This window comes from Notamacropus eugenii, chromosome 1 (genome assembly GCF_028372415.1).
Source record: "Notamacropus eugenii isolate mMacEug1 chromosome 1, mMacEug1.pri_v2, whole genome shotgun sequence".
Lineage (NCBI taxonomy): Eukaryota > Metazoa > Chordata > Mammalia > Diprotodontia > Macropodidae > Notamacropus > Notamacropus eugenii.
The window spans coordinates 483,299,632-483,322,680 of record NC_092872.1 but is presented as its reverse complement, the minus strand read 5'-3'; the positions used below and the strand labels follow the sequence as shown (position 1 = coordinate 483,322,680).

General features: G+C 40.9%; 1 protein-coding gene, 1 long non-coding RNA gene and 1 other non-coding gene across 10 annotated transcripts in view; 1 reads left to right on the top strand and 2 right to left on the bottom strand.

The window, feature by feature from the left end:
• PRRC2B (proline rich coiled-coil 2B) overlaps positions 1 to 23,049 on the bottom strand; it is a 94,205-nt gene that overhangs the window by 3,282 nt on the left and 67,874 nt on the right. Inside the window, exons 12-31 of one of the 8 annotated variants that reach the window (XM_072632754.1) lie at positions 21,998 to 22,313; positions 21,133 to 21,320; positions 19,288 to 19,501; positions 18,244 to 18,466; positions 15,463 to 17,550; positions 13,299 to 13,504; positions 12,779 to 12,924; positions 11,793 to 11,934; positions 10,251 to 10,333; positions 9,431 to 9,622; positions 9,103 to 9,297; positions 8,519 to 8,605; positions 7,710 to 7,814; positions 7,220 to 7,409; positions 6,186 to 6,283; positions 5,587 to 5,714; positions 4,991 to 5,231; positions 3,284 to 3,463; positions 2,800 to 2,891; positions 1,394 to 1,475 (exon numbers count right to left, since the gene is read on the bottom strand). In XM_072632754.1, coding sequence (XP_072488855.1) covers positions 1,394 to 1,475; positions 2,800 to 2,891; positions 3,284 to 3,463; positions 4,991 to 5,231; positions 5,587 to 5,714; positions 6,186 to 6,283; positions 7,220 to 7,409; positions 7,710 to 7,814; positions 8,519 to 8,605; positions 9,103 to 9,297; positions 9,431 to 9,622; positions 10,251 to 10,333; positions 11,793 to 11,934; positions 12,779 to 12,924; positions 13,299 to 13,504; positions 15,463 to 17,550; positions 18,244 to 18,466; positions 19,288 to 19,501; positions 21,133 to 21,320; positions 21,998 to 22,313 — 5,196 coding nt within the window. The remainder of the gene's footprint in view (positions 1 to 1,393; positions 1,476 to 2,799; positions 2,892 to 3,283; positions 3,464 to 4,990; positions 5,232 to 5,586; positions 5,715 to 6,185; positions 6,284 to 7,219; positions 7,410 to 7,709; positions 7,815 to 8,518; positions 8,606 to 9,102; positions 9,298 to 9,430; positions 9,623 to 10,250; positions 10,334 to 11,792; positions 11,935 to 12,778; positions 12,925 to 13,298; positions 13,505 to 15,462; positions 17,551 to 18,243; positions 18,467 to 19,287; positions 19,502 to 21,132; positions 21,321 to 21,997; positions 22,314 to 23,049) is intronic. The other 7 variants (XM_072632756.1, XM_072632755.1, XM_072632757.1 and 4 more) reach the window with 7 other exon arrangements.
• On the top strand, positions 2,819 to 4,163 carry LOC140519590 (uncharacterized). The gene is made up of 2 exons (XR_011972240.1): positions 2,819 to 2,908; positions 3,694 to 4,163. It is a non-coding gene; the product is annotated as an uncharacterized lncRNA (long non-coding RNA).
• Positions 6,790 to 6,873, bottom strand: LOC140521839 (small nucleolar RNA SNORD62). The gene has a single exon (XR_011973121.1). It is a non-coding gene; the product is annotated as a small nucleolar RNA SNORD62 (small nucleolar RNA).

Here is a 23,049-nt window from a genome sequence, read left to right as displayed (position 1 = left end):
TCTTTCATTTTACAGATGAAGGAAATGAGGCCCAGAAAGGTTAAGTAGCTTGTCCAGTGTTCCAGTGGGCAAAACAAGAATTTCAACACAAATCCTCTGATTCCAAATGCAGCCCTCTTTCACTCTATCATGCTGCTTCTCACATTTAGTCCTTTAAGATATTCTGAGTAACCCATCTATTAGTCTTCAAACTGTATACCCAAGAAATGACAGTCCAGTTTATAAAGTGTATCCCCCCAGGCCAAGGGTCAGACAGTGAGCCCTCACAATAAACATTCCAGAATTCTAAAGATCCACACATAATGCTATTAAAAATAGTAGCCAACCTTATATAATAGTAGCTAACCTTAACCATGTTCTCTCCTTGCTCCCATAGAGCAGTTCTTATTTGGGGAAAAAAGCTTTCAAAGTGAATTCCATTCAAATGAAGAGGTCACTTCAAAACATTTGGTGAAGTGCCAAGTTTTGTTACTGTTGTTTCAGTCATTTCTGACTTTTTGTGTCCTTATTTGGGATTTTCTCAGCAAAGACACTGGAGTGATTTATCACTTCCTTCTCTAGCTCATTTTATAGATGAGGAAACATACAAAGAGGGTAAAGTGACTTGCCCAGGGTCAGCTAGTGAACAGCTAATAAGTGTCTGAAGTCAGATTTGAACCCAAGAAGGTTAAGTCTTCCTGACTCCTGGTCCAGCAGTCTATCTACTTCGCCACCTAGCTGCCCATATGAATTGCCCACATAAAGATCAATAAAAACCCCATATGCTAAGTTCTCTGGGACTTTCTTGGGTCCTACATGTTTTAAAAAGTAACAGCCCAATATAGTGATGAAAATAATAACAATGTTCTTCTTCTTGCAAAATAGGAAAACTTAATTCCATCAAGACTTAGCATCCATCAATGATTTCACCCAACCAATGTGAGGCCAACTAAAACACACAACACTTACATCTGTCTTTGCCACTTTCCATCTCTAACACACGCACACACATACTCACACTCTCTCTCTCTCCCTCCCTCCCTCCCCACTAAAGCTAACACACAAACCTAATACTCTTCCAGAGTGCCTCTCTTCATACAAAGATCTCCATATATTTACAAACATTATACCTTGATAGCATCACTCTTAGAAGAGGGTTTTTAGCATTCTCCCTTGTTCTAAGAAGGAAAGGAAAGCCTGAGGTCTAGAAAAAGAAGTAGCTCAACCAATGTATCAGGGGTGGAGATGGGAAGAGAAGCCAGGCAGCCTGACTACCAATCCCATGCTCTAACCTCCTGCATAGTCCTCCTTTTAAAAGAGGAGTATTCTCAATAGAATGAAATGTTCCCCTCTCTTTGGACACTTAGAAAAATGCCTAAGAGTACAGGACAAGATCTGGAAAGCCATCTTCTACCTGTTGAACGTAGTGTCCCTGCACAGAGCCCATGTTAACTGCTGGTCCAGATGGCTTCCCACTGGGGCTAGCAGAGCTAGGCCTGAAAAAACCAAAGGGAGTGGTTGAGAATACACAAAGTATCACCACAAAAATGGAACAAAAACCTAGTATGTGGAGGAAGCATGAAGAAAGGTCCTCTTTGGCCAGGGGCATCTGGACCCATCTGGGCAGTCTGCAGAACACGTAGATGAAAAATTTAAGGCCTAAGGCAACAGAATGGATGGAGCTAAAAACCAGGAGAGGTGTTCTAAGGACAGAAAAGGCAGAAGCACATGGGCAATAATTCTCAACTAAGAAACTACAACCTTAGTATCTAAAAGATCTCAAGAAACCATGAGATATACATATACATTTTATATAAAGTGATGCTCAACAACAGGACTAATGAGTTGTGTAATGGTCAATGTAAAGCAAAACACCAGAAAACACTATTTAAAATGAGGTTTTCTTGATATTTTGATTTAACTTGATTACTAAATTAACAGCCCTTTGAGCTAATGTCTGGCAACTTAACAGTGAATTTAAGCTGTAACATATTGGTGTATATAACCTTTAACTGAAGAACAAAAACAGGATACTAAAAATTTAATTTAAAAAATGGAATGCTATAGAAATAAATACCCACCTTCTAACTCTATCTAAAGCAACTAATGGAAGATGGATAATGAAGTAAAATTTCCCAAATACTCCAAAGGAAGTAGTAGAACACTCTTATTTCCAACAATGAATCAAAGCAAATACATAGGTCCACCTTCAGATACTCCTGTCCCTACCCCCAAAAACTTACAGAAGGCAATATATTTGCAACACTGTATTTTGGTTATCTCTCTACGTCTCACCCCCCACTCAAGTTAAGGAGCTGCCACAGGTTCAGATAAGAGTAAAAAAGCCAGCCTGCTAGCTTGTTTGGGGGATAACTGTGCAAGGTACTGGAAAAAGTCACCTCCCAGAGGCATAACTGTCCATTTATGGTGAGAAGAAACAATTAAGAGGCGATTCCCTTCTCAATAAAACGAGGCTTCCATCTCTAGACTCCTTGCTCTATTAAGGTCCCTTGGTCCTTTGGAGGAAGAGGGAAAAAAATCTCACTTTCTAGCAAAATTTTAACCATTTGCCACCCTGACTTCTCAGGAAATTCTTCAACTCTATATATTATACTACTAAGGCTTTTCACAGGTCTACTTAGGACTTTCTAATGTCATCTGAAATACAAGTTACTTAATATAAGGTACAACTTAATGCCCACATTTGACTTCTGGGATCCCCAAAACCAATGTTTAAGCCACCCAGTGTTTTCCACAAGCTAGTGTTTAATCACATGGAGTGTTTGGCTGTTCAGGATCTAACAAGCATAGCTTCTTTACCTGTAGGTCTGTGGTGATGGAACAGACCCTCCAGAAGGGATGTTCTGTTTACCGTCAGCGAAGTGAAACCCCTTCATCTCCATCTGGGAGGACTAAAGGAGACCAAGAGGTAAGAATCCATCATGTGATGAAACCAGGGGGATAGCTCAGCCTTTGCTGTACTGTATCAACAGAGATAGACTGGGGTTTCTTGTATACAACAGACACTAGGCTTCCCACAAAGCTCAATATCTTTGAGGTGAAATCAACACTCATAAACTCTAGGGATTAAAAATAAAGGATGTCTTAGAAACAGGAACAACCAAGTAGTGGACACTTACGATAGGGTAATGGGCGGCTAGCGTTTCATAGCAACAAGGAAATGACCAGAAGGCTCAAATCTTAGATACCTTCTCCTCTAAGTGGACTCAAGTGTTATTTAAAAAGAATAAGGTAATAAAATCCAACAATCCTGCACCACAATCTGATTAGGGTCAATCTTTACCTCTCTGCTGGTAGCAAGGACAGAAGGCTGGGATCCAGGTGGAAGGATTCTTCGGGGAGCTCCTACAGAGAGATTCTGCCCCTGAGGCAGCTGAATGGACTGTGGTAAAATCAATGGCTGCTGACCAGAACCATAACGAGGCAAAGGTAGTTGGGAGCCAGGCAATGGCATCGTTAACTGCTGAAAAACATTGGGTATTCACTCAAAATGGACAGGTTATTAAAAATGCTACTGTCCCTTCTTATTCTCATCAAGTCTAATATTTGAAAATTTTTATAAATATACCTATCTATATAGAAACAAGTAGACAAATAGATATATGTATCTTTATAGAGATAGCTAGCTATAGAAAATGTCTATGCATATATGTTTTCCTTCTTCAGATTTCATTTCTGTTTTTCTTAATGTAGAATAAGCCTGGTACCACTAACCAATCTGCACTGGGTAAACTGTTCTGACAGAAGTCTCCACTACTGGGCCTTCAGCAGGGTTTTGTTTCAGTGGCATAAAAACAAGTTAAAACTGAACTGTGGAACTCCATGATACTAAAGTGATACTGCAGAGACACAAGGTGATCTGAAACACATTGTAACACTGGCTCAGGAACTGCAAATACCCAGGGTAAGGGGATGATGTTTTTGAAAGGTTTTTGGTTTTTTTTTCTTTTACAAACATAAAATACTATATGTTTCAGTCCTAAAAAGCTTCTTTATCTGCTGCACCGTTTTCCCACATTAATCAGTTCATTAATGGCATGCCAGGTTTCTTTTTTTACCAATAACTTCCTGAATCTTATGCAGACACAAAAAAATGTTACCCCTGATTTTTGATCTTCCAGATCCAGTACTTGAGATTAAAACTGAAATTATATTTAACAACACAGAGACTGTCTGCCATCTTTTGCCTTTAACCCCAGCACCTAACAAAATGTCATACACGTATATAGATGTTTAATAGCTATTTGCTGAATCAGATCCTGCAATGTCAAGAAATGGTGGGGATGAGTCTATAGCAGGAAGGTACTAAATGAATTCTGTAGGATGAGTAAGAAGCATCTTTGCATGAAAAGTACTATATAAAATCCTGTTCATTAATAAGCACCCTCCTTATTATTATGCAAATACAAGTTAAATCATGCCATTCTTCCCCCATCTATACAATGAAATGTAGCATCTATCTTTAATAGTGAAAATGTTGAACCCAAGTATTATTCTAAAACTCAGGCACAGGCATTATAATGGGAACAATTATCATACAGAATGATTTTTTTAACCCAATCATTTCACTGTGTAATAAACTCTTGGTAAGGAAACTCACTCTAGCAATGTCTATCCGCACTGAGAGGGTAACTGGCTTTCCCAGGGTCACACAAGCAATATTTGTCAGACACAGCACTTGAACTCAGGTCCTTTCAACTCTAAGGGTACCTATAGTATCGGCTACACCATGCTATTGTTCTAGAAAATAATTGCAGGACTTAATTTTTTCTTTTTTTTTGTTTTGTACCTGTTATGGCTCAGTACTAAAAGGTCATGGCTTATGACAGACAAAAAGAATACAAAGGAAAAATGGTCCTATGCTTCTTATTCTCTGTTGGCTAAAATACCATAGCTATAGAGATGTTACCAAAGCTTTAAAGACAAAAAAACTAGAAAAATGAAAAACAAAATAAAAATTATATTCCCCTGATGTCAGCTTATTTCTAACCTGTGTTAGCTGGGAGTCCATCATCTGGGAGGCCCCCATTCCAGCTGCCTGATTGAGCTGACTTTCGTACACCAGAGCCTGGCTTCCATTCATTGGTTGATAAGGAGATCCAGACTGAGTCTTGACCATTTCTAAGGGCTGCATGCCCGGAAAAGCAGAATAAGGAGGCTTCAAGGCAGTTCCTCCAGTTAGGACCATGGTGTTGGGCTGGGACAGGCTGGGGTGCATGTACACCTGAGATCTAAAGAAGGAATCTTTTTATCAGAACAAGTTCATTCTTAGATAACTACCACTCCCATCCCCAAAATCAAGTTTTACTAGGCTGGCAAAATGTAGTAAATTTGAAATGAAATTTATGAAATAATCTAGGTGTTGCTATACACAAAGCATTGAACTTTTAACAAAGCTATCACCTGGGCTCAAGACATCTCTAATCCAATAATTAACAATGAAGGCATATCAATAACGGTGGTCAGTTAGGACAAGGAAATTTAAGTCAAATTTTATATTCAAGGCCCTATTCACAAACTAACTTCAGAAAGAAATACAGGGTGGCCCCAAAAGACTTTCGGGACACTATGTAGTATGCGTGTTACCTGAAGGGCTGTATGGAACTATAGATCTCCTGAGACTGGGAGACAGGAAGTCCACCTCTCAGCCCAAGCTGAGCTTGTGCCTGTAGAGATGTATGGAGAGAAATTGGAATCTGTTGGGCAGCTGCAGCCTGGGAGGAAGAAAAGAAGGGGAAAAAAACCCAAGATGATGAGAAACAGGAACAAGAGATATTTCAAGCCTTAACTACATTCCCCAGGTACTCTTTTTGACTGATACCACTACTGGATAAAACCATACAATAGTATCCTTATTTACTCCCAATAGTGGTCTTCCATATGGTTTTATAGGAACTGAGAGGAAGGCTCACTAACTCAATGAGGCAAAGCTCCAGAATTAATCCTTAGGCAACTGAGAATAAGAACCTCTTGTCAAAATCTCTATAACCATTTCATTGTAAGGCACCCTAACAGGCCTTCTTTCCTGTCATCACATCAAGAAATAAGAGGACTAATTTCAAAGGGAGTTATATGTCAGGGATCGAAGAAATTTAATAGAAGGTAAGAATTAATTAAAAAATATTTAACTAGATATTATCCCTTCATTCTCACACTATGGTGACATCTAGCTAGACTGCTTTTACCTGTTGGTAACTCTGCTGTTGAGGTATTGTTTGGGGGACCAGACGAGGCTGACTTGCAAACACGTGGCCATCCAGATACAAAGGTGGGATGTGGTTACCTGAAATTAAAAATCAAAAAGAAAATCCTGCAATCTTCCCATTTTAGTCAATCCTATTTAGACCTTATAAAGTAGGAACAAAAAGAGGTGACTGGGCACCTACAAAATTTATCACCCTTTCTCTCAAGGCAGTTAATGTATTATATGTAAAGTACTTTGTATACTCTAAAGCATTACACGAATATCTCGGTTTGGAAACATTTACGCTGCAGATAAGATGCCAGGCCAGGCCAGTTAGCCAACTTGCTAACTCTACTTGGGTATTTGTATTTCTGATTCAGGTACCTGAAGACGGTTTAACGGAGCTATTTTAGCTAATATGCATAACAAGAAGACTTGGTCTAAGGCATTAGGACTTGAGGAGGCAGACCTCAGTGTCATATAGGAGAGAAAATGGAACTAAAGCTCAGTTTTCTTCCTTTTTCAGTCCTCATTTTAACCAGACTTTAGGAGCATAAGCAAAAACCAGGTACAGGTGGTAGAATGAAAATAAAAGCAACCTTAAGTCTCTCAGGTATTATCTCTTCATTTCCCTTTTATTGAGTACACATTAAAGGGTCAGAAGGATCTATTGGAATACATCACAGAGACTCATGCTGTTGGGGAGTGGGGTGAGGTGGGGGACTCAAAATCCCTAATTTGTATTCACAGAAAGCTGCTTTTCTGGGACACCAATGTGTAGAGCTTTACCACAAATGACCTAGGACCACATTTCTCAAAATTGCCTTTGGAAAGGCAATAGTAAGCAAGTGATGGTCAATCTCATCACAAAATAAAGGTATCTATGGTCATCTGGACTTAAGAAACTCATATTTACACACACACGCACACACACAAAAAGGAAATTAAGGTAAGAAGGGTGGTTGCTACAACATAGATCTCTCTTGGTAACCTGGAAGGAGCACTTGAAACCTGGTTGGGATGGGAACAAGATACCTGGAATAGAAGAAGGTGCTACAGATGCCACAGGCATAGGTGGCATGGAAACTCCGCCAAAAGAGCTGTAGTTGACCCCACTGGAAGCTCCAACACTGGAAGGAGGCTGGATGCCTGAACCAGCTCCTCCTGGAGAATTCTGCTCAGGCAAACTGGGGGAGTTCTCCCAAGCCTTGCGCGCAGACTCCATCTTTGGAAGGGGGGGAGATAAAAATTACTAGTAGTGATAGCAGTAGATAGTGAAAGCAGCTACACACGCACACACACACACACACACACACACACACACACACACACACACACACACACACACACACACACACACACACACACACACCCCCCCCCCCCCCGCTACTTAGGGAAATTCTGAGGGTTCAAATATAAGAGGAAAACCAGGATGAAGACCAATTATCCAGGATAATTTGTCTTCCCTACCTCTTTACAATAAATAAGGTTTCAGTCATTCATACAGTACCAGGGCCCTTATTACCTTCAGAGTGAGGTCAGCTGTAGGGAAAGACATTGGGTTCAGGCTGATGCCCCGCTGGAGGTGATGATCTCTTCGGAGAATGGGAATAGACTGCGTTAACCCTGCCTGGAAAGAGCAAAATGGGAAGGTCATGAGTACACCATGGAAGAAAAAGTCTCTATAAAGGAAAAAAGAACTCAAAAGAAGAGGAAATGAGGAGAAAGCTTGAGTGAAATAGTAATATTAACTTTTTGGCACTTATACCCAGAAGCTGATCTGCTTGTAGCTAAGGGAATACATTAACAGTCAAAGTCAAAATAAGTTTTCTTTTGCTATAGTAGAGATCCTGGGAATGACATTCCATACTTCATCAGTTCATACTCTCTAGATCTGAGCAAGCTCCATTTCATGACTTAAGTGGCTTGGATTTGACTCAAATTTCTAAGGAAGAGTAGTGGCTCAAAGAATTTAGCATGCAAGTATAATACTGCCTGGGCTGTATACCCAGAAACTGGTCCTTGGGCAGGAATGGAAGATTTCACAGATGACTAAGTTAGGAAAGTGCTGATTACTAACATGCAATATGGACACTGCAATTGGCCTGCCTCTATTTCATGGTCCAAATCCATTTCTTATGAATGGAACAGTTTAAAGAGGCCCTTATAAAAGGACAAGATGCACTCTAAAGCAGCTGTTATAAAGAAGAGTTGGAAAATTCACTTCAGATAATTCTCAAGAAAATGAAGATGCTTTTAATATTATTTCTGTATTCCTACCATCCAAACAATGATAGGTAGATAAATAGAAGGCAAGAGGTAGGTTACACTTACATTACTGGCCAAGGCATCCTGCAGCTTGACAACTGGATTTGCTGCAGTACTGGAAGCAGAGCCAGGAGGCAAGCTGAAATCAGAGTCCTGAAAGAAGGAAACATCCATCCCATTTAGACCATTCCAGGTCCATGCTTTAGGAGCACTAAAAATATAACTGATTTCCAAACTCAGCAACCCAAAAAATTCATTAAGAAGCAATGAACAAAGAGCCACATATTCAGCCAAACATTCACCCTGTGCTCAACAAAATGACATGTTTTCCAAATGCATGCTTGAAGGCAGAGGGATTAGGAATTTTCACCTGTTCCCATTCCCATTTGTTTTCCTTATGGAGACAATGAACATTATGTGCTAAATTTATCCTGAGAACCTGGTTTGTGTCAGTAATGAAATCTATTAGGCAATCTACCTAGAATTCATAGTATTTAAACTTGACTACCATCTTTTCTCCTTCCCATCTTGAACTATCTGTTCCTTCTAATTTCCAGAAGTATACCCTGTCTTGTCCTTGCACCAAGTTTAAAAGCTACCAAACTCCCATCCCTAAAATAAGAAATGAAAAGCAAAAATAAAATCCTCACTTTAGGATTGACTCCAAATTCAATGGGTGGAACAGGTAACACGGAATCCACATGAATCTCCACCCCATTAACAGGTGGGACATTCCCTTCCAGTCGCTCGCCACCCTCAGAGCCCTTTCTGTTTTTCAGAGAGCGCTCATTGCCGATGGGTCCAGGCTTGTGCTCCTTGTTCTGTCCTGAACCTTGTTCTGAATCCTTAAGGGGAAAGCACAGAGGCTAAGACACAAAACCAAGAAAGCCAACACTCTCACTTCTACACAACCCCAAGGAAAACAAACGTCCAACCTGGTCATTTTGTTCTCAGATTGGGTTATCAAATGAAGATTACCTTTTTCTCAGATTGCTTCTGAGCCTGCTCCTTCTGACAATCAGATTTGGGTTCCGTCAAGCCAGGCCCATTCATCTCCTCTGGTTTGAGAGTGCCATAGGGGGAGCTTCTCTGGGAGGAGGTTGCAGAAGACTCCCGAGATTCTGCACTCAAGTCAATGCCACTATCTCCCTGGCTGCTTTTAAAACCCTGCTATGCAAAGCACAAAATGGGTTAACACTCTCATACCCCATCAAACAAAAGGCAAACATGCAAGGTGAAGGTATATACTTATAATTAAGACAGAAGGGAGAGATATCCTTAAAATTAACTCAAAACACCTCACTGTACCTCTTGCCCATTTAGATCTCTAAATGACCTATACTATTAGTACCCAACATCACCAAAGAGATTATTATATACACTAACCCCTCTGTACTTCATAACCAGATGGTCCCTAAACTGAGGTTGCCAAACTCATTTCAATTATGACCCAAACCAGAAACTCCAATGTCCTCAAGGATAGCAACTGCTATGTCCAGTAATCCCATCTCCTCACCCATGTTATTTTATATAATTGTTCTTTCCCACTATAAATAGCCACAAGGAAATACTTCTTTAATACGAGAAACATCACAAATTAAGACTGCAAAGCCAATTCTGAACTCTAGTTTGCCAAAACTTAATTCAATCCAGAATTAGCCTCTATTTCAAGGAATACAAATTTTGCAGGTGGTAGAGCTCAGGGAGAATTACCAAACAGAATAGAAGCAGCAGCCTGAATCAGCTATAATACCGGTTGCACAAAAATGCACTGACAAACAAGGAAGGGACCACTCACTTCTGTAGAGCTGGACTCTGTACTGGTAAAGGCATTGACAGCTTTACTCCAGGAATCACTATTGGTAGACTGAACTGGAAGAGCTAAGAGGCAAGAGGAAATGAAGTAAGGGAACACAAACCAACAGACTGGAAGAACTTGGGTTTGTAGACTCTCAAGAAGGTTAAACAAGTACATTCCATTACACAGAAACTCAACAGAAATCCAAATATAAAAGTATAAGCCCAGGAGACTGATTTGCTCCATAGAACGTGATTTTCAGTTTCCCTCAGTCATGTGCATTACTCAATATGTTCTCACACTTACATTCTAAATTATTGTTTTTGTACCTCCTCAGAGCCTTACCAAGACAAAATCTAAGCAAATATAGCTGTGTTTTTGTAGTAGCATGAAAGTCTGATAGAAAGTATATGCTATTCAGTTAACCTGTATTGTTTTCTCTTAAATAATTATGTTAAATAGAAAAATAAACCTAGCATCTCTGCATTGATATTTTAAAATTTAGAGTATCATGAAATATTTTATCAGAGGACAAAAACGGTATTTAAAATGTTTTTCATTATCAACTCATTCTACGATGTCTCAGAAACAGAATTTTTCCCAGAGCAATAAAACCAAGAAACACTGTAGAATACTGTAAAGAACAATGGATTCCGAGTTGGAGGGTCTTCATTCCAAGTCCTACCCCTGCCACTTGTGGCCTCTATGTCTCAGTTCTGACATCTGTAAAATGAAGGGTTAGGCAGGGGTGTAGAACCTGAGGCCTTGAGGTCACATGTGGCCTTCTAGGTGCTTGGATGTGGGTTTTTTTGGCCTTCTTTTACAGAACAAATCTTTTTATTACAAGGATTTGTTCTGTGAAGTTTGGATTCAGTCAAAGGGCCACATCTGAGAACCTAGAAGGCCACATGTGGCCTGGAAGCTGCAGGTTCCGCACCTCTGGTTTGGAGCATTTTTGGACATCCATGCTTTTCCAGCTTAAAACTATGATTCTAAGATATTCAGACTTACAACAGGAACACAGAACAGTAATATGTGGAAATACAATTGGCCTAGACATCTTTGTTTTCTAAAGTAAGGAACACAGAATTTATGTTTGTCTTCACATGAAACTGCTTGGCCAAAAACTACCTGAATATTATAACTGAAATAGAGCCAGAAAGGGCATATTGTAGGTGTAAGAATGTCAGAATCTTTGACAGACAACAGTAGTGTATTTCCCTTTCTTGTTATTTCCCCCGCTAAAATAAAGAAGGTGGAGAAAATCACTGGCTCAAATCCTGTCAAGATCACTAACACGTTATGCTGAAGGCAGTGAAGAGTTTTCTAGGTAATAAAGTATCCTTACATAATAAGCCGCTGTTTAACCAAAGTGGCCAAGAAGAGGTGTTTTTTTTTTTTAACCCCCCCCTCCACCAGGCTCTTTTATGTCCCCCTGTAAACAGGACCAGGACTTCTAAACTTAGGTTTCATCAGACGTTGCCTCTGTTACCACTAGCTGCCCAAATTCTACACACCCAACGGGTGACCTCCTGAGCTCACCTTGGCTGTTACTCTCCCAGATTTCTGTGCCCAGGCTGCTGCTGGGCACTGCTCCATCCCCTTGCTCTAAGCATAGGTTATTGTGCTTCTTAGCAAAGCGAGGAGGAATTCGTGATGATAGAGCACGGCCTTTGGTAGGCGCCTGAGGAAAGAGAGAGTTAAAAGATAATTAGCTTAAACACTACACCAGAAATACAAATTCTAGACCTTCCTGCCAGCTCAGTCACCAGAGACTCAACTTAGGCTTTGAGATTGCTGAGAGGAGGCTCAGAGGATCCAGATGTTTGCCTCTCTCTACACACCTCATTCGTGTCCTGCTTCCCTCCTTTTCATAAGACTTCATCAAAAGTCTAACCTGGAAACAAGGAATACAACTGCATTCGTGAGAACTTAGGATGAAAAGTGCTATCCATTTCCAGAGAAAGAACTGATGGCATTTGTAGACAGATCAAAGCATACTTTTTCTTTGCTTTATCTTTTTTTGCCTGTGTTTTCTTTCACAATATGACTAACATGGAAATTATGTCTTACATTCCTGTACATGTATGACCTATATCAAATGACTTGCCTTCTCAATTGGGGTAAGAGGGGAGGGGAAGGAGGGAGAAAATTTGGAGGAAAAAAAAAAAAGGAAGGAAATAAAATATTAAATCATTTTTAAATATTAAAAAACATAAAACTATGAAAAAACAACTGCATTCACACGATCAGACTCATTATCTAGGTAAGAAAGGAAAAATCTTCAGACAAGTTAAAGAAATTCAGCATACACAAAAAACTCCTTGGCATTTTTGCATAAACCTATTAGTACCTGTGCTTTCTTACACATGTTTTTGGAGACTGAGTGAAGCAAAATGGCTTCTTAGCTCCTGCAGTAGGGAAGCTCTTGCTCTATTGTCTTATCTACAATCTTATCATTTACTCCCTGCTCTCTTTAGCACCAAACTACTTGTCTGCCCTCTTCCTACTTTCCCAGCTCTACTCACCTGGACAGCTTGCTCCTTCTTTCTCCTCTCTTCCTCCATCAGGCGACGTTGCTTTTTAGTTAAAACTTCAATGAAGCCTTCACTCACCATGGAACCCACTTCATTTTCTTCTCCAGGGTTTGAAACCCGATTGTCTATGATAGTATCTGAATGGCAGTTTTATAAGAAGGGGAAACATTTTTTTCCATTAAAGTTAATATGTGCCTTGATATATGAGCATGCCCTAATTCTCTTTAGGTTGCTAAGAGCTCACTGTGTCTGTGGTACAGGTACTAACCCAACTATATCCAAGAGCAGTCCTATACTCTCTAGGCAAAGACCTCCTGATATTTATCCTTGCTGCATCAAAGAGATACCACCCCCTCATTTACCACATCCAATACTAACTGAAAAATGCTATCTAAGTCTTCCATTAGGTGAAGGGACAGACTAACAAATTAATGATAGGAGTTCCTGGTTCTTTCTTTTTGCTTCATTTTCTCTGTACTCCCTAATTTCCAAAGGTTGATCAGAAACTCACTTCCATAACTTAAGTCAAACTGTGGAAGGGCCTCTCCTTTCTCGCCTGCCCTTTGAACGGCCAACTTGGAGTCTTTCTCTGGCTTCTTCACTGGAGATTCAGTAACATCAGAGTTGGTGTGGGCAACTCGCTCCAGACTGTATGTGGAATGACTGTTCCCACTATTAGAGTTGCCAACGCCTCCAGGTAAAGCCTCTTCTGGAGACCTGCAAAGGGAAGAGAGTATGAGTAAACTCAGATAAGCCATATGCCAACAGAAGAAGATAAATAACCTTAGTGTACACAGATAGACAGACAGACAGACACACACACAGGCACACAGTGTCCTACCAGAGTTCTTTCTAATCAACGTAGCCATGTTCTCACTTTTCCTTGTAGTTTCATTTGCAAATTTTATGAGCTAACTGAATGCAGATTGAAGTACTTTTTAAACTTTGTTTTTCTTGGGTTTTTTTTTTTTGGTCAGTGTTCTCTTTTGTACCATGGCAAATATGGAAATATGTTTTGTATGTCTGTCCGTATATGATCTATATCAAAGTGCTTGCTTTTGCAAGGAATGGGGAGGGCAGGGTATTTGGAAATCAAAAATCATTAAAAAAAGTTAAAAACTGTTCTTATATGTGATTGAGAAAAAATAAAGTAAAAACATTCTTTAAAAAATGAATAAGCTACTAAGCACTGACTCAGCAATAAAAGTCAGGTAAGCTAAATGGATTGAGTACTGAATCTGAAGTCAGGAAGACCTGAATTCAAATTCAACCTCAGAAGCTTAGTTAGCTGTGGTCCTGGGCAAATCATTTAATCTCTGTCTCAGCTTCTTCACCTGCAAAATGAAGTTAATAACAGTACCTACTTCTCAGGGCTGTACTGGCAGAGGGTTTTACAAACTTTACAATGCTATGCGAATGCTAGCTATTATTTCCATGATTACTCCTAGTTAGAAGTCCTTCTCTTCTCTACCATATATGGCTGTCAGATTCAGCATAAATGCAAAACAAAAGAGAATTAAAAGAGCAAAATGCCCTTGCTAGACACATTTTACAATGCTAACCATAAATCTATTCTTGGCTCTTCTCTCCAGTAGAACTATATGGAAATACCAGAAAAGGAACAAAGATCAGAAGTTCTTCCAAATATCATTAGCTGAGGGCATTTAAAGCTAGAAAAGACCAACATTTGAGAGCATAAAGCCCACTTTAGCATCTAAATTAATTGTTACTCCACAGATCTCAAGAGTATTCATTTCCTCAGTTCTATGAAGAGAGAGGATTTAAGAGAAATCAGCAATCAAGCAGTCCATATCTTCTCAAGCCAAGAGCAACCTGTAGGTTTTCCCAAAGGGAGCGATAATGCCTGAGAATAGAACATCCACTTCAAAGTTTCTACCAGAGATGTGCTTGTAGAGCTATCAGGCAGGCCAGGCTTTGCAACAACATTGGAGATAAATTCTGAGTTATTTTCATTATCCCTTGTTCCTTGCTACACTGAGTTAACATTCCAGAAGGAGAACTGCCTGCCTTACTATTGCTGGGATGCAGGACTCCTAGCAAAGCTGACTCATTGTAGGCAGAATGCTACAAATCTCCTCAGACAGGGCTGCTGACCAGAGAAACTTTGAGTAAAGAAATCTGGTAAATTAGTTATTGCTTTTTATCTTGTAGCAAAGAAAAACTGCTTTCCTTGCAGTGATCTCCTGGGCAGGGCTGATGATACCACAAAGGAGGCTAGACTTCGTAACACAGAGGGCAGATGAAAGGCAGTTCTTTATTTTTATCTTCAGAGCCAGAGGAAGATACTTGGGGCGAGGGGGAGCGGGGTGTGTGTGTGTGGGTGTGTGTGGGTGGGTGTGGGTGTGTCTGTGTGTCTGTATATGTGTGTGTGTGTGTGTGTGTGTGTGTGTGTGTGTGTGTATGACAGAGAAAGTGCTTCAAAGTCACAACAAAAGCAACAGAAAACCATTGCTTATGGTTGATGGAGAAAAAAAAAACCATGAACAGTGATCTCAGCAGTTACCCTTTCTGGTATGCAACTTTAGGCTGAGGGAGGAGCATCTTATACATGTGTCAGCTATATGACAGATAGAAAGATGTATGAAACTCTACATGTTTCTTTGTATTTTTAAAAAATGGAAAAACAAGCAAGCTGGGATTTTGTGTTTTGTTACCTTTTGGCTTTCAAAGATGTCCCATTCTGTTGGGTCTCATAGCGGGTAGCAGATCCGCTGCTTCCTTGCCTTACAGACTTCTCTCCAAATCCTCCAGGTTCCATCTTGCGGCTCTGCCTGTCCACTAGAGGTCTCTGGCTAGAGAAGCTCCGTTTGGCCAACTCTCTCTTCTCACCCAAACTGGTCCCAGACAAGCTACTGTCCAGCTGGGGATCAGCCTCAGCTGTTCCACCTTCCCGCCGCTCCCGCCTTTCACTGAAGTCGCTACTCTCAGATGCTGTCTCCCATTCCTCATTAGCATGATCAGAAGAATTCTGGTAGGAGAGTTCAGGGGTTCTCCGCCCAGATAGATTGCTTTTCTCTGCCAGAACCAACTTTGGCCTTCCTGGCCAGTGACCAGAAGAAAGTAAGTTTGGTCCCTCATCTGTACCCCACTGGCCTAAGGACTCTCGTTCTTGTCGGAGACGTCTAAATCGAGGAGGTTTGTCTTGCCTGGGTGGTCGCCGCCTCCTGAAGGGTCGGTTTTCCACATTTTCAGAATCTGCATAATCATCCTGGAAAAAGGACCTCTTATCATCCAGATGACTGTCTTCAAAGCCTCTCCCACTGAATGAATCAGAATGTTTGTAATTATCTTGGATGTAGTCTCGGTCTGTTTGTCGTCGAGCCCCAAAAGTATCTGAGGACATACCATTGTTATATTCTTGCCAAGAGCTTCCAGTACTCTTGCCCTGCCAATGGGATGATTCCTTTGACACAAAGCTTCTCCGTCCATACCCAGAGTTACTCAGCCGTGGGGGGAGTGCTCGGCCAAAAGCTCGAGGGGCTCTGTTCTTAGCATCCAGACTACCATGGTCATCTGAATAGATCTTGTTAGATCGCCAAGAATCTCTGTAATCACCTTTCTTCAGATCACTCTCCTCTCTTTCCAGATGGGAACCTTCATTCCCATTATCTGATCCCCTCTGACGGCGCCGTTTAGGAAGTTCTTCATATTCAGAGCCCTCACTGTGAGTCTCACTGGCAATTCTGCGTCGGGGCTTGCCTCTAGGGAAGTCTTCAGGCTGATTGAACTCACGGAGACTCCTCCCTCGGGTACTTCTTTGGTTATTATATATTCCTCTCCCACCAATGATACCACCACTACCACAAACACTGCCACTACTTCCACCAGTGCCCCGACCTCGGAAAGTGAATTCTCTGAAACCTCTGCCACGGCTTCTATTCTGACCTCGGCCTCCAAAGGCTTGTTCTTCATCTATAAAAATCCAATTATTCCTCTTTGTTGGAGGAAGATCATTGGATTCCTTTGACACCTTAGTCTCCCAGGGCTTATCAGGCTTCTCTTCTTCCTCCAACTTCTCAGTCTCATGGCCAGGGTTAATCTGGGAGGAACCTTTCTGAGCCAGCAGGGAATGTGAAGAGTTGATCAGTGTAGGGTCTCCCTCATCAGTCCCATCATTCTCAGCTTTATTGAGTGGCTCCTTTTCTTTGGCTGGATGGAATTTATCTTCCCCCACTTCTTGCTTCATTTTTTCCAGTTCCTTTTCCTTTTCTTCAACCTTGAGAGCCTTCAAAACAGGTTTCTTAATAGGCCCAGACCTCCGGGTCCTCCCAATTTGTTCCTGTTGCTGGCTATTAGTGTTTCGGGTCTCAGGGACCCATTCTGTCTCTGAGGCAGGTTGTTTGTTAACACTCCCTTCCTTTTTCCATGGGTCAGAGCTGAAGGACTGTTCTTCCTTAGGAGCCTCTTCTTCTAGGTTATTAGCTGTGTCAGGAGGCTTCTGCTGATGTCCAACATCCCAACTGCTATATTCTGGTTTTTTATCACCTGGGACAAAATCAGACTCTAATGGGGAGCACCTGAGGTTTGTGTGGTGCACCCCAGAAGCAATGGCCTCCTGCATATTTTCCTGGGGTGAAAACAAAAGCTCCTGGCCTATTCTTTGAGAGGAGAGACAGCTGTCAAAGTCTGCTTGGGCCTTCTTGTCAAAAGCATTTAAGTACTCATCCCCTCTCTCCTCAAGGAGATCATGCTGGACACTTAAACCTGACCTTCCAGCTGAGGGAGAGTAAGACCTTTCATTCCTGAAAAGGAACCAGAAAAAAAAAGTAAATGTGATTTGAACCTGGCCCAGGTTTCCATTCTGAATATAGTTCCAAGAGAGGAGGGAAAAAAGTTTGGTGTTTTACATTTCAAGCATCAAGATAATTCTCTGTCTTTAAAAAAAGAAATCGCAAACCCACAAGTCAGACTGTCCGACTCATTTGTCTGTCATGGTCTTTAGAGTCCACAACACTGAGGAATTCATAACCCTGGGAGATACAATGTATCATCCTAGAAACAGAATGAACCGGAGGGAAAGCAATGGTAAGCGGAATTCTGTGAGTCCACTAGGTAATCAGCATTAATTTCCTTTACTTTGAACAACTAGCAGCCTTGACCCACCCACTGTGAAAAGAAGGTCTTGAAGTTCTACTTCATGAGAATAGGGAAGTACCTGCTACTGCTTCACTTTAGTTGTCAAGAATTCCTTATTGACTTTCAATTCTGCCATTAGTAAGAATTTTCTCACAAAGAAGCATCCAAAGAAAAATGCACATGTCCAAAAGCCCTGTCTCACTCTTTCTTCTCCTAAGTGCACATAGAGAGGTCTAACGTACCCCTTCACCTATCTAGTATCTCATCACTGAACTCTCACTTTCATCTTTCAAGCAGTGACTTGTAGACTCCTCCTCAGTTAATCAGTCGTAGGTCAGTGGCATCACATGTCCTCTCACCTGGCATGTACTCCTTCAACTGTCAAAGCTGGGTCATTTTGCTTTGGGTTTGGGAGAGAGTACCCCTTGTTTTGAATTGTCACATAGCTCTCTTGGCTCCACACAGGAGCAGGCTCCAGTGAAGCCGTTTTTCTTTCTTGGACTGGGGGTGGACAGTTCTGTTCCTCTGAGTGACAGCCAGTCCCATTGATCGAGTCCTGTGGCATCATTGGTTTCATCATTCCTAAAGATAGCAAAGAACTGATAACTACAATCTTATTAAGAAACCAGCTGCATAGCAGGGGCCAGTGCAATCTCTTCCTTAAGGCAGAGAAAGGAGGTGGATATGGAAACATATGAGGTAACTGGAGAGAACATTCAAGAAATAGAAAAATGGGAAAAGGAACTGGAATGTTGCCACTCATCAGTTACCAATCTACAAAGCTTATTATTCACAACTAATATCTACAACACATCAGAGATAACTTTTAAAGAAATGAAATGGTTTTATGATGGAGAGCTAAAGTCAAGTCCTCTATTAGGGGTCATTCGCTGCTACAGAGCTGAGGAAAGGAAATTAAGGTCCCAGAAGCTTGCCTAGGGTAAACTATATGCCATCTTGAAATTTCCTAGGCTCTATCTCTAGCCCTTATCTACTACAAAGTGAAAGGTTCTGGAAACTTGCAAGAGCTTTAAAAAGTCACAAGGCTTCCTCAGCTTAGGGAAATTAAGGGGGAGAAGGGAAGAGAAAGATGAGATTTTTTTTTTTACTCTACCCAAGTAATTAGGATAAAATCATGGATAAGGTAAAATACACTGATCAATTTTGGTTCCAGTCACTTAACTTCGTGGGAGCTGAAGTTCTTCTCTAGTCAGACTTAGGTCAAACAAGACAACCTTCTAAGGTCTTTTAGTTCTAAGAATGTATGTAAAAAGAAGTTCTAAGGATTAAACGTGTATGTCATCCTCCCCCCAAACCTACAGGTGAACAGGGGGAGAATGTTACTTTTTTAAATGCTAAAAGAATCTGGACCGCTGGTTAGATCACAATCAGAAAGCTCTTACCTGAAGGATGTAGAGCTGAAGGGTAGAAGTCAACAGGGGTTCGAGCTGGAGGTATTCGTGGATCCATGTAGGGGGGCATCATCATCCAACGAGGATCAAATCCTAGCATCTGAGGGTGATGTGGGTAAAAGGTACGCTGAGGGTGGGAATGGGAAGGTGGAGGATAGATCTGCTGTTGCTGTTGCTGCCAGTGCTGTAACTTGTACAGCTGTTCCTAATCAAGACAGAGAATGGATTTGGTAAGGTACAAGACATCAGGAACTGGAAGCACCCACCCACAGGTATGTTCTTCCAGCTTTAATCAAACAGATACCACAGTTCTGAGAGATTAAGAACTAAACAAACCAGTATCCCGTATGGAACAGGAACATAAAAGCAGGAAATTACTACTGGAGAAGAGAAACCCAGAAGTGCTAGCCCTTATGGCCTTGGCCTCAAGCTCCTGTAGCTGGTCACAAGTTATTCAGACATAAAAACTTTCCAAAGTGAAAACTGCTTTGTGTCATCAAACCACAGAAACAGACATGTTGCTACAGTACAATGCAGGCAGTTTCTATTCAAATGTAATCTAATGTCTGGAACTGATCAGTATCCATCCCTTCTACAGAATCAATGCAAATTGAAAAATCAAGGAATGTGCCCCAGACAGTTTACTTTTCCCTTATCCTACTTTGTTCCCTAAACCCAACAGTTTATTGGTTGTGTTGAAAAAAAAACAAATCAATTCAACACGCATATCCTTGCTAGTAGGACACGCGTTAATGCAAGATTATTCAGCATGCCTTCTACACAAACCTCCCTAAATAAAAACAAAAAAAGGCCATTTAATCTGCTTGCTAAGATTCTGTGAGCTATGGCAGATTCCATATGGAAAAGAAGGTGGCTGAGGGTCAATATGCATAAATAGCATATCCCATAAATACTCAACAAATGTGGCACATCAAAAGATCTTGGATGCTCTAGCAATATCTACTCTGTAGGGCAACCTGGCAACTGATTAATGAAGTACCTGTAACACAGACATGATGGCTATTTTCCTTCTTTTCAAAAATAGAAGTAAGACATGAGAACTCAGCAGAGGTCCTCATGTCCAAAGCTCAACTGTCTGTGGAGGAGCAGAGCACACAGCTTGTCTACCGGTTTCTTCTATTTTGCCTGATTATCACTTTTAGCCTGTTGCTGGTCCATTCCACCTCTCTGTTAAGAGTTAACTTTAGTCACTGCTACTAATGTGCTATTTAAAAGCATTTATCCAAATTCTCCAATCAGTAATGAGACCTTCCATCAAGAATTTGCCTTACTAAATTCCCCATCTAAGAAAGCAGCACAAAAAACCCCAACAAGTTAAGTCCTGTAGGAAGTGTAAGGTTTATTAGCAGGAAGAACCTGAAGACTTTGGGCTTAAAGTCCTATGGTGACTCCCTCCAAACACAACGGAGTCTAGTTTGGGATGTGGACATTAAAGGGAAGTGGAGAGTGTGATGACCAAAACAGCCAAGGCGCTCCTCATAAAGAGCTCCAGTCACCCAAAGGATGCTACTTTGTCACAAGAAGTGTTCTTCAGGGCCCAAGGTACAGTACGTTGTCTTTTAACTACCAGGAAAACAGAAGAAAGACCAAGAGCTTCTTTCTAGAAACAAAAGTTTCATTCAAAAGAGTCTTCCTCGTTTTTAATAAATAATAGCTCTAGAATGAGCTGTTAGAATGGAATGTCTCCATTTTAATTGCCCAACCCTTAAAATTACTGATTGGCAAGGATAAAGTTAAGGTACAAAAGGAGGAGGAAACTGGAACTGCCACTTTGATTTGTTTTAGAGAATTCTTCTGAATGTTCACTATCTTTACCTGTTGCTGCTGTTGTTGGCGCTGAAATCTAGGGGGAAGTGATTTTTGGTATTTATTGAATTCTTGTGCAGGAGATGCAGATTCTCTGAGCTCCTCATCACTGCTGCTCTGGGTCACAGCAGGAGGGATAGCTGACTCTTCTTCATTATAAGTAGCAGGAGATTCCTGGGCATGTAACTCAGGTGTTGCTGTAGAGCAAAACATAGAAGGAATATAAGCCATCACTTCACAAAAGCACTGAAAATGGGATGCCAGGCATCATCCTTCAACATTCACATTGTGTTGTGCACATACGTTGTACCCTCTTTTAAGCTGAAGGAACAAAGAAATTTCATGACACGTGACTTTAATAAATTAGGAAGAACTTAACTACACAAGAGTACTCACATAAGCTTTCAGCTTTTAGATTCAGGGCTGAACAACACTCATTTGGCTCCTAAAATGCCCTTCCTTTTGCTGCAGCTATAGATAGTGATGGCTGAAGAACAATCCCCACTCAAATACAAAGCAGCCACCATCAAACCCAAAGGACACACTGAGAAAATTCCCAGCCTGATCAGAGCAGAGGCATCAAATCAAAGAGCAAGTGTCAATTTCTCCTATCTCCACTAATAAACCACTTAATTGTAAGCAAGTTTAATTCTCAGGGCAATGGTTTCACCAGAAAAAAAGTCTTAGCCTAAACTTCACCCAAACTTTGTTGAAACAATGTTGTGACACAAAGGTAGTGCTTATACACTCCAAGGTCATCAGAGAATGTTGCTGTGGAATTATAAAAGTATTATATCATTTAAAACCCCATGGAATTATAGGATGAGTGATGAGGCTGTTTGGAGTTACATAGCTAAGGAACAACAATTCATACCTTTGTGGAAAGTCTGTCCATTCTCCTGCGGGGAGCTTTTCTCCGTGGCTGGGGATCGGGGGGCTTCACTGTCTGGGTGTTTCTGGGCCTCACTGGCCTTCTGGGCTTGTTTGCATTTCTGATCTAACTGTTTGAGCTTGGCAGCACAGGCAGCCAATCTCTCCTCGCGGGCTCGACGTTCCTCTTCTTCCCGGCGTCTTCGGGCTCTCTCCACAGCCTCAGAGATTTCTGAGGGTACAAACTTCTGCCGTGGGGGCAGCTTGTCCTCTTTGTCTTCCACACTCTGTTGCCGGAGCATGTTATTTATTGAAGGCTTCTACCAAAACAAGAGAACCTATAATGAGATGCCACTTCAAAAGACAACAGAAATCACAAATCTTAGCCCAACAAAGGTTGTACCCTATGCTTCCCAAGTCACTTTGCAGGGCAAAAAGAGCCACGAATCACAAATCCAGACATCAGTAGGCTTAGACTATTAGAGCACAGGGTCACAATTCCATACCTTCACCACTCTTTGAGGCACCATAACTACTCAATTTCTCCAGCCCTTTAAAAATGGATAAGTATACAATTCCACAATGAAACAATAAAATTCATTTCCATTCATACAAAATTAAAGTGACTCCTACCCAATTTATCAAAAGAAACTCCAACCCTAGCCAAACTATGATAGCTACTTTGAGTACTTAAGATAAAAATAGGAAAACCTGAGACTTTCTCTTTGAAGAGGCTGGATTGCAGATGGGTTACAAAGTTTAGCTGGTAAAGGGCAACTTACTGACCCCTCAGGGTTCATAATACAAACAAAAATGATTATTATTTTGCATATTCTGACAATACCTGGACTAAGATATTCACCACATCACAAATCTGGCAAGAAGTGTCACTTGAATGGTCATACTAATTACCTAAAAGATAACTATTCAATTTAATCTATAAAATGAGAATAAAAACAAACTCAGAGGATTGTTGTAAAGCTCAAAGGATACAAGATACAAGTAAAGCCATTTTTAAAATGTTAAAGCAATATGTGGCAGTAGTTATTATTCAAA